Here is a 13,221-nt window from a genome sequence, read left to right as displayed (position 1 = left end):
AGAGAGAGAGAGAGAGAGAGAGAGAGAGAGAGAGAGAGAGAGAGAGAGAGAGAGAGAGAGAGAGAGAGAGAGAGAGAGAGAGAGAGAGAGAGAGAGAGGGAGGGGAGAAGAAGGAGCAGGTCACAGACTGGTATGGAGAGAAGAGGAAGGAGCAGAGGAGAAGGAAGGGCACTCTCTACTCTTCTTACTCTCTCTCCTTAGTTCCTTCTCTCTCTACCTCCTTATGTCTCTCTCGTTAGCTCCTTCTCTTTCTCTCTTTAGCTACTTCGCTCTCTCTGTCTCTCTCTCTTTTTAGTTCCTTCTCTCTCCCTCTCTCTCTTTAGCTCCTTCTCTCTCTCTATTTAGCTCCTCTCTCTCTTGCTCTCTCTTTAGCTCCCTCTCTCTCTCTTTAGCTCCTCTCTCTCTCGCTCTCTATTTAGCTCCTCTCTCTCTCTCTCTTTAGCTCCTTCTCTCTCTTTAGCTCCCGCTCCCTCTCTCTTTAGCTCCTCTCTCTCTTTAGCTCCTTCTCTCTCTTTAGCTCCCGCTCCCTCTCTCTCTCTCTTTAGCTCCTTCTCTCTCTTTAGCTCCCGCTCCCTCTCTCTTTAGCTCCTTCTCTCTCTCGCTCCTTCTCACTCTTTGGCCCGGCCAGGACATGGCGTTCTCTGTCCACACTCTTTGAGCTTCCCAGGGGGCTTCACATCTGTTTAATCTCCCTCTGTCTGTCTAAAGGAGCGTTCTGGCCCTGCACCCCCCCCCCCCCCCCCCCACTAGCGCCACTAAGACCCCGTGGATCAGGGTTACTGAGCCATCACCGGCCACAGGCTCAGCCCCAGTGTTTGGTGCATGTGAAGGGTTTATAACCGAGGGGAGGGGCGGGCCCTTTGATGCTTTCTTATTAAGGACCGAAAAATTACAGGTTTTCACATGTACTTACGATTTGTACTTCACGAACATCACAAAGGAGCATGCCCCCCCACACCAAACACACACCCCCCCTTCTGCACTTTTAAAAGACATGTCATGCTACTTTCACATTAATGTCATGTTACATGTTACATTTTTTAAAGGGTTCATCTTAAGAAGAAAATAAATACGCTTCTACGCTACTGGTAGAGATTAGCTGCGTCTTCCTACATCTTCACAGATATGACTCTGTTAATCATAACATCCTTAACAACCCCTTAACCCCCCTGGCCCTTGTGTTTGTCGAGCATGAACACGCAGCCACCGGAGGAGTGGGCCCCGAGGTCAAGGTTCAAGAGAATGAACGATCATTTGGAGCCAGACCCGATGGGGTCACATCGCGTCGCCGCGCCGCGCCGACACTCGATACGCAGCAGAGCTCCGCCGCGTCGCACCGCGGGTCTGAGTGATCGACCAGAGGCGAGGGGCATTCGGAGAGAGCACTCCTTTCAAACATCCAGCGGGTTCTAAAGACGCACCAAATCGAGGCGCCCCCAATAAAGGAGATGCCTCGTGCCAGCTGACGTACATCAGTCTGACCAACGATCATGGTTAGCACATGTGGAAACTGGATTACAAGTGTGTGTGTGTGTGTGTGTGCGTGCGTGTGAGTGTGAGTGTGAGTGTGAGTGTGTGTGTGTGTGTGTGTGTGTGTGTGTGTGTGTGTGTGTCCTATGTATAGAATCAAACTTTGACCTCTTCAAAGAGTCCAATTGGCTTAGAGCTAATGGACCGTGGCTACATGAAATGACGCAAGTAACGTCAATTTCTCTGGATGGTGGAATGCTCTTTTCCACCAGAAGACACCAGGGTTCAGCTTTATATAGGCTCCCAAGTATAACTCTCCATATAGAGCACAGGCCCCCGTTACTCTATAAATACGATAGATATCCAGACACATCGAACCATGGAAAAAAACACAATAAGCTGGACACTGTCAGAATCCTGCGGAGAGGCCAGCTTTCCGTTGGACACGTGTTGGCGGCAGCGGCGGCGTGCGTACTCACCCCGCGGACCCCGTGCTCTTGCACACCCCCAGGAGGGGCCTCTTGTCGGCGAAACTGTCCATCTTCAGGGGACCTGAGTGGGAAGAGGAGGAAGAGGAGGGGGAGGAGGAAGAGCAGGATGAGAAAACGGCAGCGATTGATCCGAACACACACAACAAAGAGGGGCATTCTTCTTAACGAGGGGCCGGGCCCCTGCGCGGAGGCTCCTCGCGTCGCCACCCGCCCACTCCACTTCTAACAGGCGGCCTGTGCGACCACAGCAGGAAGCGTGTTGATTACATTACAACTGTTGCCCTGTAATCAAATTATGGCCACGGAAAATGTCCGATGGATGGGGACGGTTTTTCTCCTTTCCTTCTCAAATCTGGCCTGATTTGTTTTTTCCGATCAACTTTGCGTAACGCCGGGTCTGCCTGGCGGCTTTTGGGGGATCAAATTAAATTAGGACGCCGGCTTGTAGGACTTTAACGGGGACGCAGAAACAATTCAAAATTATTTGAACCGTCTTTCCTCACAAAACAATGGTAGAAGATAATTAGTACGATAATTATCGTATTTGTACGATGAACTCGTCTTGCCACATTACAGGCACAGAAACAGCCCGTTGAGAACAGCACTGAAACAGAGGGGTAAAGAGGCTGCTAGAATGAGAACAGGACTGAAACAGAGGGGTATAGAGGCTGCTAGAATGAGAACAGGACTGAAACAGAGGGGTATAGAGGCTGCTAGAATGAGAACAGGACTGAAACAGAGGGGTATAGAGGCTGCTAGAATGAGAACAGGACTGAAACAGAGGGGTATAGAGGCTGCTAGAATGAGAACAGGACTGAAACAGAGGGGTAAAGAGGCTGCTAGAATGAGAACAGGACTGAAACAGAGGGGTATAGAGGCTGCTAGAATGAGAACAGGACTGAAACAGAGGGGTATAGAGGCTGCTAGAATGAGAACAGCACTGAAACAGAGGGGTATAAAGGCTGCTAGAATGAGAACAGGACTGAAATAGAGGGATATAAAGGCTGCTAGAATGAGAACAGGACTGAAACAGAGGGGTATAGAGGCTGCTAGAATGAGAACAGCACTGAAACAGAGGGGTATAGAGGCTGCTAGAATGAGAACAGCACTGAAACAGAGGGGTATAGAGGCTGCTAGAATGAGAACAGCACTGAAACAGAGGGCTATAGAGGCTGCTAGAATGCAGTGTTGTTGTTTTTTTCAGCCAAAAAGAGAGAGATATAAACGACACAAAAGAGTGAGGGCTAGATAGAATGAAAGGAAATAAACAAGAAGAACAAGACCATTTTCCCCCCGTCTCGGAGACGTCTTTGGGTTTCTGGGGGTGGAATTACAGCATGGTAAAAGCCCAGCGGGCACATTCAAGGGAGCAGAAAACATGTTGCATTAAGTGGATGGATCCCATATTTTCCCTAATTGTCTCATTCATGAAGATGGGGGTGGAGGGGTTTTGGAGGGATGAAGAAGATGTTAGCCTTTTGGAGGAAGGGTAATTTGGGGCTTGACAGTAATCAGTGTGAGTTCCTGTGGTGTGGCGTGGCGTGGGAGGCCAATGTGGCGAGGCTCGCAGGCCCTGAACACTCCCGACGTCCTCCTTTCTTCTCTCTTCATACTTCTGTCATCGGGGCATCAGCGGCAGTCACGACACAGGCTCCTAATATAAATATGATGGCTCCAGAGAAAGAGCTTTCATCAGAACGACACATTTGGGAAAATAAACCGCTTTTTGTTAAAAGACGTATGATTAGATGACTAGTGTGACTTCGCTTTGATTGTAAGTGGAGTGTAATTTAAGCAGCGCGGATCGCCGCGGGGCCTTGCGTGTGGACATGTGTACGTTCGGGGCCTTTACAGTGAGGAAGTGTGGGTGCGTGTTTATCGAATTTATAGCTTGGCGTGAGACGCGGAAGGCAACATGTTTGCGGTTTACGCTTGATAGAATTTCCAGAGCCGTTGGGGCATTTACAAGGAGGTAACTCTGGGTCGTTTACCCAAAGTGTGGGGTCCTGTTTCGACCCAAAATACATACTGGCCGACATCCCCTCGGCGAGTTCAAGAGGGTGCAGGGAGCGAATGCATATTAGGCGTCTCTCGTCAATGCAACGCTTATTGTCCGACGGGGGCGCCTCCTTTTTTTTCCGAAACGACGGAAGAGTGTAGCGTTAACCTCAAGAGGAGCAGGACGGACAAGACGGATCCTCTCCCGGAAAAAGCCGCCACTTCCGCCTCTATTCTGGGAAGTGGGAGACCTTGCCGAAGTATAATCAACACCTATTTTCAGGACTTTTCCGAGTCCGCCCACCCACCGTCTCCCCTCGACAACAATTGGCCCGTTTAACAAGTGGCCACAGTGCAACACTGTTTGCGCCCTGGAAGATCGCAATCACTGTCCTCCCCTCCGCTAGTACAATTCATTTTTATTTTCTGCAGAGAGAGTCGCTCCCCTCATGTGTATCTGCTGCTTCTGATTACTGTAGGCTCCTTTCATCCGCTTCCAGGGCCTCTTTCAATGCTGTCATTGTGCGTTGTTGAAATCTGCCAAAGGACCGGAACATGGATGGAGAACAAAAAGCTGATTTTCTCACCAAAAAATGCCACATGCCTGGCGGGGTTTTTCTGCTCGCGTTTCTCAGCGCTGCTGATTGATACCTGCGGTGACACCAAATTCAAACTTCATGCCTGGAGAGGAACTAATTAGCGGAACAAGGGAAATCCAATTGTATCGTGGCTTTCGAGGATGTGAAAGCTAACGCTCACATTAGATACAACTCTGTGTGTGTGAGAGAGAGAACGAGAGAGAGAGAGAGAGAAAAAGAGAGATTTGGGACAATGAGTAAGAATACAAGATCAAGTTTGTACGTTTCTTGAAACAGCAGGTGTGACCCGCCTCGTTTCAAGATATTTTTCTTAAAGGCCCCCATTGTTGAAATGGCCTTTTCCTGTGTTTTGTATCGTATTTACACAATGAGGGGTTGTCTCAACACTGAGACATTGTGAAATATGTACATAGTGCCGTTTCTGTAGATCAGCTGTGACAAGAACCTTCCCTATTAAAACAAGCCATTCAGAGTTGCAGCCACAAACGACGTAGTTAATAAAACGTGCGTGTGTGTGTGCGTGTAAAGAGTTCATGGAAAAATCTGCATGTACAAAATGGCGGCTCGCTTGTAAACCTTCTTTTCTCTACCTAAGGTTGAACCTAAAATATGTTTGACAAAATGTGTAAAGGTAAGTTTGATATGATATTGAGTCATATGATCTGCAATACCTATTTTGACAGTTTGATCTGAAATTCGTTCGACGGTACTTGGTACTTGTGCACCATTGCTAGATGGACGATAATTATCGTATGTGTACGATAATTGTCTTATTTGTAAGACTTTGTAAGGTTTTTTACAGTTCTTTTAAGATTTAAAAGCTTAAAATACTGATTAAGATGGGATTGTTTTTGCAGTGTAGCGACAGGAGATTCACATTTTCTTTGAAACCTTGAATATTGCACTGGATTGTCAGTTATAAGTGAACCACTGTTTGTGTATTGTGCAGCAGAGTCAACCCTATGCCTGAAATCCCCACTGGGATGTATGAATGGACCCGATATCAGCCTTGCTACCAAGACAGACACAAGTACAACCATTTTAAAAGACCATTTCTGTCCTCAAACTCTCTAAGCAGCATTTATCATATTCACACAGTGGCCATTTTGTTCGTATGTCATGCTCGGTTTGAGATTCCTTGGGAGGAGGGCGTCTGGGTAGTGTAGAGGTAAAGGCACTCGTCCATCGATCCCCGGTAGCAGTACTTCCGGCTTGGTCAGACCTTCCTACGAACACAATTGGCAGTGTTTGCACTGGGAACACACATCATTGTACCCTCTACTCACTTCTGAATTGGACGTCTCTACACTTGCGTAGGACTCTCCACTGGTGCTGCTTCATCTATAAATCTCTCCTTGGTCTGTTCCCTTCTTACCGGTCATCCCTTATGGTGCAAAAACGGAGTGGTTTTGGCCTGCGGTCACAGGATCTTTTAACTCTCTGTACCTTTTTCCCTGCACAGAACTCGGAAAAACAGCCTTTTGCTATTTGTTGTGAAGGATCAGATTAAACCGAATATATATATTTATTTATGGATATATATTTAATAGTATTTGTATATCGTTTGATATCCCCTGTATATTCCTTGTACATATACACTGAATATCCCTTTAGTCTACTAACAGCCCATAATAGTTTCATTCTACCATTGGACGAGAACCTGGCGCCAGTAGCCAAGCCCCTTGGTTCAAGTTCAATCGTGCCGACGAACATGTCGTTACAAGCCCGGTTCCGCGTAGGAATACGTCTGGCGAAATACGAATGGTACTATTTGTTCACAGCGCATATATATATGGCGCAAGTAAAGTAGAACTTTCTTTTAGTCCATTAGTCCTTTACCCTCCAACCTAGTAACAGACGTGAAGCCTCACCCACGACGCACGTGTGGTGCAGTATGGCCTACTTGGCCTCAGAATAGGCATTGAGACATCGTGTGGATTAATAGTTGAATTGTCATAGTTTGGCACTATACCATCGAGTGGGACGTATTTCTATTAAGTTAATAATAGTCTATTATGTATGGTGCACCGTTCGGTTAGAGTTATAAAGTGAGCAGTACCCCCATCGTTCCTGGCGTTATCTAGAGTCTTAACCAGGCTGGGCAGACCACGTGTGGTGCTTGCATCCGAGGAGCTCTGGGCCAGGACGAGTGGACCTGTACATTGGATTACTTTACCCGGACGACGACGAGCCCTACACGGCTTGGATTATCTACGTGCTTTGGGTGCTTTGATTATGCCATGGATAACAGCCAACACTGCTGAGTGTTGGAACTACCCCCCCCGAGAGGAGTCCAGGTGAGACGGCGCTCTACCCCGAGTGAGGTCGCCTCACGTCTCTTCGTTGTGGACCGGCAGCTACCGTCTACGAGAGGGCCCAGCTGTATTCATCTGCGGACCGAGGTTCTGTGGGCACCGTGTTCAGCACTCTGAATTCTCCCAAGAAATCGTCGGCCAGATGGGATATCGCCAGCGGCTCTCCTAACCCCCCCCCCCTACTGACTTACAACCAGCGGGACCCCCCTTTAGTGTATCCAGCTATAATCATTTAAGTACCATCGCTATAGTTCCCTAAAGAACCAGGTTGTATACTTGCTCCCTGCGTAACCCGAGATTGGACATTCAATGTTGATTTACCTACGAATACTCATTTGCCTTACAAGTGCATTTCAAATCATAAATGTCATTAAGTGAACGTTGTATATACCCTTTGCTATATAAAATATTCGATTTATACATTTGTGTGGACTTCGTTTCATCAGGTGGGAAAGTGTTCATCATATCTACATCATGTACTGTGTGGCCAGTATTTAAAGTACATAAAGCAGGTAGTGGTTTAATGATACCATACTTATCAATACAGTCAGGGAATTGTACCCCTCAGTTACAATTGGTCCTTCGAGCCGGAGGGTAACTAGTGTAATATTAATATAGTGTTATTAATATTGAAATGGCCTATGATGAACACTCCACGAAACGGTCCTCCTAACGTAGAACGCCCGCAGCGCAGACGACAGCCACCTCAGTACTTAGAGGATTACGCTGTCAGTCAACTACCTAGCCTTCGACAAACGGTAAACGCGGTAAAAGTAGAAAGTAAAATTATGTCTGACCTTAACGAACAGGTTACCCCGACCACAGAGGCCCTAGTGGGTTCTAATGTAACTGACCAAGCTCACGGTGGGGACCAGGAGGGAGCTGACATGCCTTTACCCCCCGCCAATACCGAAGAAGTAGTCCCCGACCAGCCCCGGGAGGAAGACAACCCTACAGAGAGAGAACTCTGCACGGAAGAAGAGGAGGAGAGCGCCGAGGAAATAGAGCTCCAGGACTCCCCAACGAGTACAGCCAGGAGCGGCTCACCTCAACAACCGTCTTCCCCCAGCGAAGCGGAGAGGATGCTATCACAGGCGTTCCTCGTCAGCCTGACAGCCTCTACCGAACGCGATCGACTTCAGGGTGAACGCGATCGACTTCAGGGTGAACACGATCGACTCCAAGCACAGATGCTTATCGAGCGCGAACAACTCCAAGCGCAGCAACGGAGCGAAGAAGAGCGCATACGCCTGGAGATGAGACGCCTTCAGACGGAAGAGAATATGGCAAGAGACCGGGCCGACGCCCAGCGCGCCGCTGCCGGTGCCCAAAGAGAAGCAGATCTCACCAAGCGCGAAGCCGAGCGCGACAAGTTACAAGCGCAGCTAATGGAGCAGCTGATCCTCAAGGCAACACCCTCTCCCTCCGCCAGGGGTTCAAGGAACTCGTCGAGACAACAGTCAAGGGCAGCGTCTCCTAACCGAGCAAGCGACCCTGAACTTGACCAACAGACCAAGCCTATACCCCCCGCAGACCCCCTTCCCAGACCGGTCCAAGCGAGACCCAGCTACAAGGAAGGAGCGGCATACACTGCGGAGAAGCTAAATAAACGACTACAGGATCTAGAGGACCTGATAGAAGAAGAAGAGGGAGAGGAGGAGAACCAAGCCCGACGACAGCACAGTACTCCACCGGACCAGGAGGTCCAGTACAGCCCAGGCTATACCCCCGCGGCGCTGCGCTACAGACCCCCGACTCTATTCACGGGTGAGCATGACGCACGACCAGCCCCGAGGAATAGCACCTGGACCAGCGGGCCATGGTACCCTGCCGGTACCAGCCCACAGAGAGGCGCAAGAGGAGACTCGCCTAGGAGGTCTCTCCCCCAACGCTCGCCGATGTATGAGCCATCCACGGCGTCATACATTGCCACGCCGACGTTTCCAGACTTCACCTATGAGAATCGAGCACAGTACACGGAGCTCCGGATGTGCTTAGAGACAATGATGGTGGACGTCGTTGATGAACGTCACAAGTATGCAATATTACTGAAGCACCTGAAAGTACCGCGAGCGCACAATATAGCGCTAGCCTATGCCACCTCTACGACCCCATACACCGCGGCTCTAGCAGCGCTGGACCAGAGATATGGACGTATATGGGATTACGTAATCCAAGAGATAAGGCATATTGATCGCCTACCCCCAGCAACAGACAATCGCTCATTAGACGACCTGTCTATAAAAGTGCAGTCCCTGGTAGGGATGCTGGGAGCGCAACGGGAAAAGGGTATGCACGAGCTATACGCCAACTCTAACGTCGAGAGGATTTTAGAGAAGCTGCCACCCGCCAGACAAGAGCGCTTTAGGCGGCAGAGAGACCACCGTGATCCTAACGGTCCCGAACCATCCCTCCTCGATCTAGCCGACTTCCTGGCGAGAGAAGTCAGCAGCTTACGACTGGATACGTTCGTGCGGAGCACACCAAGCTCCAGAGAGGGACCCAGGAGAATAAACGATGGAAGAAGATCGGTGACTGTCATGCACCAATCAGAATCAGTACCGAGCAGTAAGAACCACAGTACCCCCTCGAGAAAAGAGAAGTGGAAGATGGTGTGCCCGTACTGTGAGAAGGAACACTGGCTGTCACAATGTGACCTGTTCACAAAGATGAATGCAGAAGAAGTGAGTCAATGGATAAAGTCCAACAGGCGCTGTTACCGATGTGCGCGCAGTCACATGGCAGCCGAATGCCGCCTAAAGAAAGGGTGCAGTCGGTGTGACGGAGCCCATCTAGATGTACTACACGACAGTAACAGAAGAAGGCCTGCACCTGCACCATCGAGCAGCACCAAGGCAAGTGTCATGTACATTGACCCCGCCAGCAGCAGTGGCGCCCAAGTGCTCTTAAAGGTAGTCCGTGTGACATTGAGCTACCAAGATAAAGTCATGGACACTTACGCCGTCCTTGATGACGGGTCAGAGAAGACCCTTCTGCTCGCGTCCGCTGCGGCCCAGCTGGGACTGCGGGGGAGAGAGAACCAAATGACGATTCGGACAATAAGAAGAGATTTAAAGACGATAAAGGGCGAGAATGTCTCCTTCACTATCGCAGCAAGCGGGCAGCCAGAGCGACGGTATAGGATTACAAATGCTTTCACCAGCCAAGAAATAGGACTATCGCAGTACACCTACCCCATCGCCAAGCTGATGGATAAATATGTGCACCTGCGTCAACTACCTATCCCGCTCATAGACGGCGCCACCCCGACCCTGCTGATAGGCTCCGACCATGCAGACCTCATCGTCCCGATTGACCGGGTCCATACAGGACCCCGAGGCTGTCCTGCAGCAGTCGAGACCCGCCTAGGGTGGACACTACAAGGCCCCCTCGCTAAATCTCTCAACCGAACAGCAGCCACTAGCTGCCTCCACTCCAGAGCGACAGAAGAAGACACCACTCTCCTGCAGCATGTCGAGAAGAAAATTGACTGGCGACGTCGTGCGCTGCTCCGCGCCTCCCTGATCAAAGACGGCTTTGATCTCCGGCAGCGGGCCAGCAGCGACCCCCCAGTATTGCGCAACCTCAACCCAGAGGTCGCAGAGGACCCAGCAGCAGATGAAGAGGTCCGACACAGTGTGAAGAACAGTTTCTACGTGGACAACTGTTTACAAAGCGTTTCGACTCAAGAAGAAGCCGAGGCTCTCCTAATCAAGCTACGCGCCTCCCTGATCAAAGGCGGCTTTGATCTCAGGCAGTGGGCCAGCAGTGACCCGCACGTATTGTGCAGCCTCTCCCCCGCGGACAAGGCTGCCAGCAGCGAGACCTGGATGGCGACAATCCCAGGAGAAGCCCAAGAAATGACACTAGGACTAGTCTGGCGCTTCAAAACAGACTCGCTCCACTATAGACACAAACCCCTGACCACGGAGCAGGGAAGGTCGACGGCGATACCGACCACCAGACGGAGTGTGTACAGAACACTCGCCAGACAATATGACCCGTTGGGATGTATTCTACCTTACACCACCAGGGCAAAGATGATTGTACGAGCACTATGGGACAAGGACCAGGGCTGGGACGACCCAATACCCGCACACCTTGCCTCCACATGGAGAGAGTGGGAGACGGAGCTCCGCTCACTCCCCGGCGTCAATATACGCCGCAGCTACTTCCCACCCACAGTGAGGCCAGAGACATGCAAGATGGATCTACACGTCTTCAGTGACGCCTCCGAAGTAGCCTATGGATCGGTGGCCTACTTGCGTGCCCAAGAGAAGGGAGGAGAGATACACACTGCTTTCATCCTGGCTCGCTCAAGAATAGCCCCACGAAAGCAACAATCTATCCCGCGTCTAGAGCTCTGCGCAGCCCTAGCAGGAGCGCATCTAGCCATGTTAATCCAACGTGAACTCACCATTCCGGTGCACAGAACAATCTTGTGGTCAGATTCCACGACAGTACTCACATGGATCAAGTCTGATTCATGCAGATACAAAGTCTTCGTGGGAGTCAGAATCACCGAGATTCAAGAGTTAACAGAAGCAGCGAGCTGGCGGTATGTGGACACCAAACACAACCCAGCTGACGTCATCACCCGGGGAATGTCCCTAGATGACCTCACCCGTCGCAACATCTACAGTGACGGACCAGACTTCCTCAAGCTCCCGGAAGAAGAGTGGCCTACGCCCACCCCACGGGAAGCGAGTAAAGAGGAGGCTGAGAACAAGAAACCTATGTTCTGTGGACTGAGCACAGTCGCCTCCACAGACCCCAACATAGATGATTGCATTACCCTACAGAGTGCGCAGCTAAAGACATTCCTGTGGCACCACCCAGAGATTCAGTCCACCACTGACATTTCAGCAGCTGACTACGAAGAAGCAGAACTTCTTCTACTACAACGAGCCCAGAGAGACTCGTTCCCCGATGAGCTAGACTGTCTACAGGGAGGAAAGCCCGTCCCATCAGACAGCAGACTGCTCCACCTGGCACCCGAGAGCGACGCCCATAATCTCATCAGAGTGGGTGGTCGTCTGCGGAGAGCCCCCGATCTACCGGATGACGTTAAGTACCCGATAGTCTTGAACAGCCAACACAAGGTCACAGAGCTGATCATAAAGAAATACGACGAGGATGTACACCACGCAGGAGCAGAGAGAGTCTTCGCGGAGATCAGACGTCGCTATTGGATACTTCAAGGAAGAGAAGCAGTGCGACGCTTCCAGCGAACCTGTCTAGACTGCCGAAAGTGGCGCGCGCAGCCCAGCATACCCCGGATGGCTGACCTACCTCCCTGTCGCCTCCGACTCGGCGACAAGCCATTCCACTCCACAGGCATGGACTGTTTTGGCCCGTTGTATATAAAGAAAGGAAGAGGAACCGAGAAGCGGTGGGGTATTGTATTCAAATGCATGACCACCAGAGCGATACATATCGAACTCCTTTCAACCATGAGCACAGACTCATTCCTTATGGCCTTCTGAAGATTCACATCACGGAAAGGAAAACCGTCTACATTGTTGTCTGATCACGGGACAAACTTCAAAGGCGGAGAAAGAGAGCTGAGAGAGAGCTTCCAAGCTATGGGCCCAGAACTTAAGACCCACCTCGCTCCATCCCAGATTGACTTCCAGTTTAATCCCCCGAACGCACCCCACTTCGGTGGAACCTGGGAACGAGAAGTACGTTCTATAAAGACAGCCCTGTACGCCGTGCTTGGGGCCCAGACTGTGGCGGAAGAAGTCCTAATGACAGTCCTCACGGAGATCGAGGGAGTATTGAACTCGAAGCCCCTCGGTTACGTCTCCAGTGATGTAGCAGATGTCGACCCAGTTACCCCCAACACACTCTTGATGGGGCGGCTGGACCCCGCGCTACCCCAGACAATGTACAGGCCTGAAGAAGCGAACGGCCGAAGAATGTGGAGGTACAGTCAAGTACTAGCTGACAAGTTTTGGAACAGCTTTCTACTCCACTACGTACCGTCTCTACAGACCCGCCAGAAGTGGGTAAAAGAGAGAGACAATTTGACAGAAGGAACAGTCGTCATGATTATCGACCAGTCACTACCCAGAGCTATGTGGCCGGCTGGCCGCGTAAGCAAAGTGATCACCGGTGCCGATGGCAAGGTCCGAGCAGCTGAAGTGCTCGTCCAAGGGCGAACTTACACACGACCCGTGGCGAGGCTAATAGAACTGCCCAGACTCCCGGACACTATCGATGACGACCATGACCCCATGACTTTGTGAGTTGACTGACCCTTACAGCGGACCTTGAGTGGTAGACAGTGCGGTTAATCTGTCTCTGCTTAGCTAATTAGGTGGGACTAATTAGGGGGCGGCTGTT

At 50.6% G+C, this 13,221-nt stretch overlaps 1 protein-coding gene across 1 annotated transcript in view; it reads right to left on the bottom strand.

Moving 5' to 3' along the window:
• The window catches only part of LOC311224497 (BCAS3 microtubule associated cell migration factor-like), a gene marked incomplete at its 3' end in the record, with an annotated part of 118,146 nt that overhangs the window by 52,164 nt on the left and 52,761 nt on the right, over window positions 1-13,221 (bottom strand). The window contains exon 7 of the mRNA XM_084309516.1: window positions 1,950-2,022. Within this exon, the coding sequence (XP_084165642.1) occupies window positions 1,950-2,022 (73 nt within the window). The remainder of the gene's footprint in view (window positions 1-1,949; window positions 2,023-13,221) is intronic.

Source organism: Notolepis coatsorum (assembly GCF_963971535.1).
Source record: "Notolepis coatsorum genome assembly, chromosome: 1".
NCBI lineage: Eukaryota > Metazoa > Chordata > Actinopteri > Aulopiformes > Paralepididae > Notolepis > Notolepis coatsorum.
Note: the sequence above shows the minus strand (reverse complement) of the source record. Positions and strands in the feature narration are given on the sequence as shown.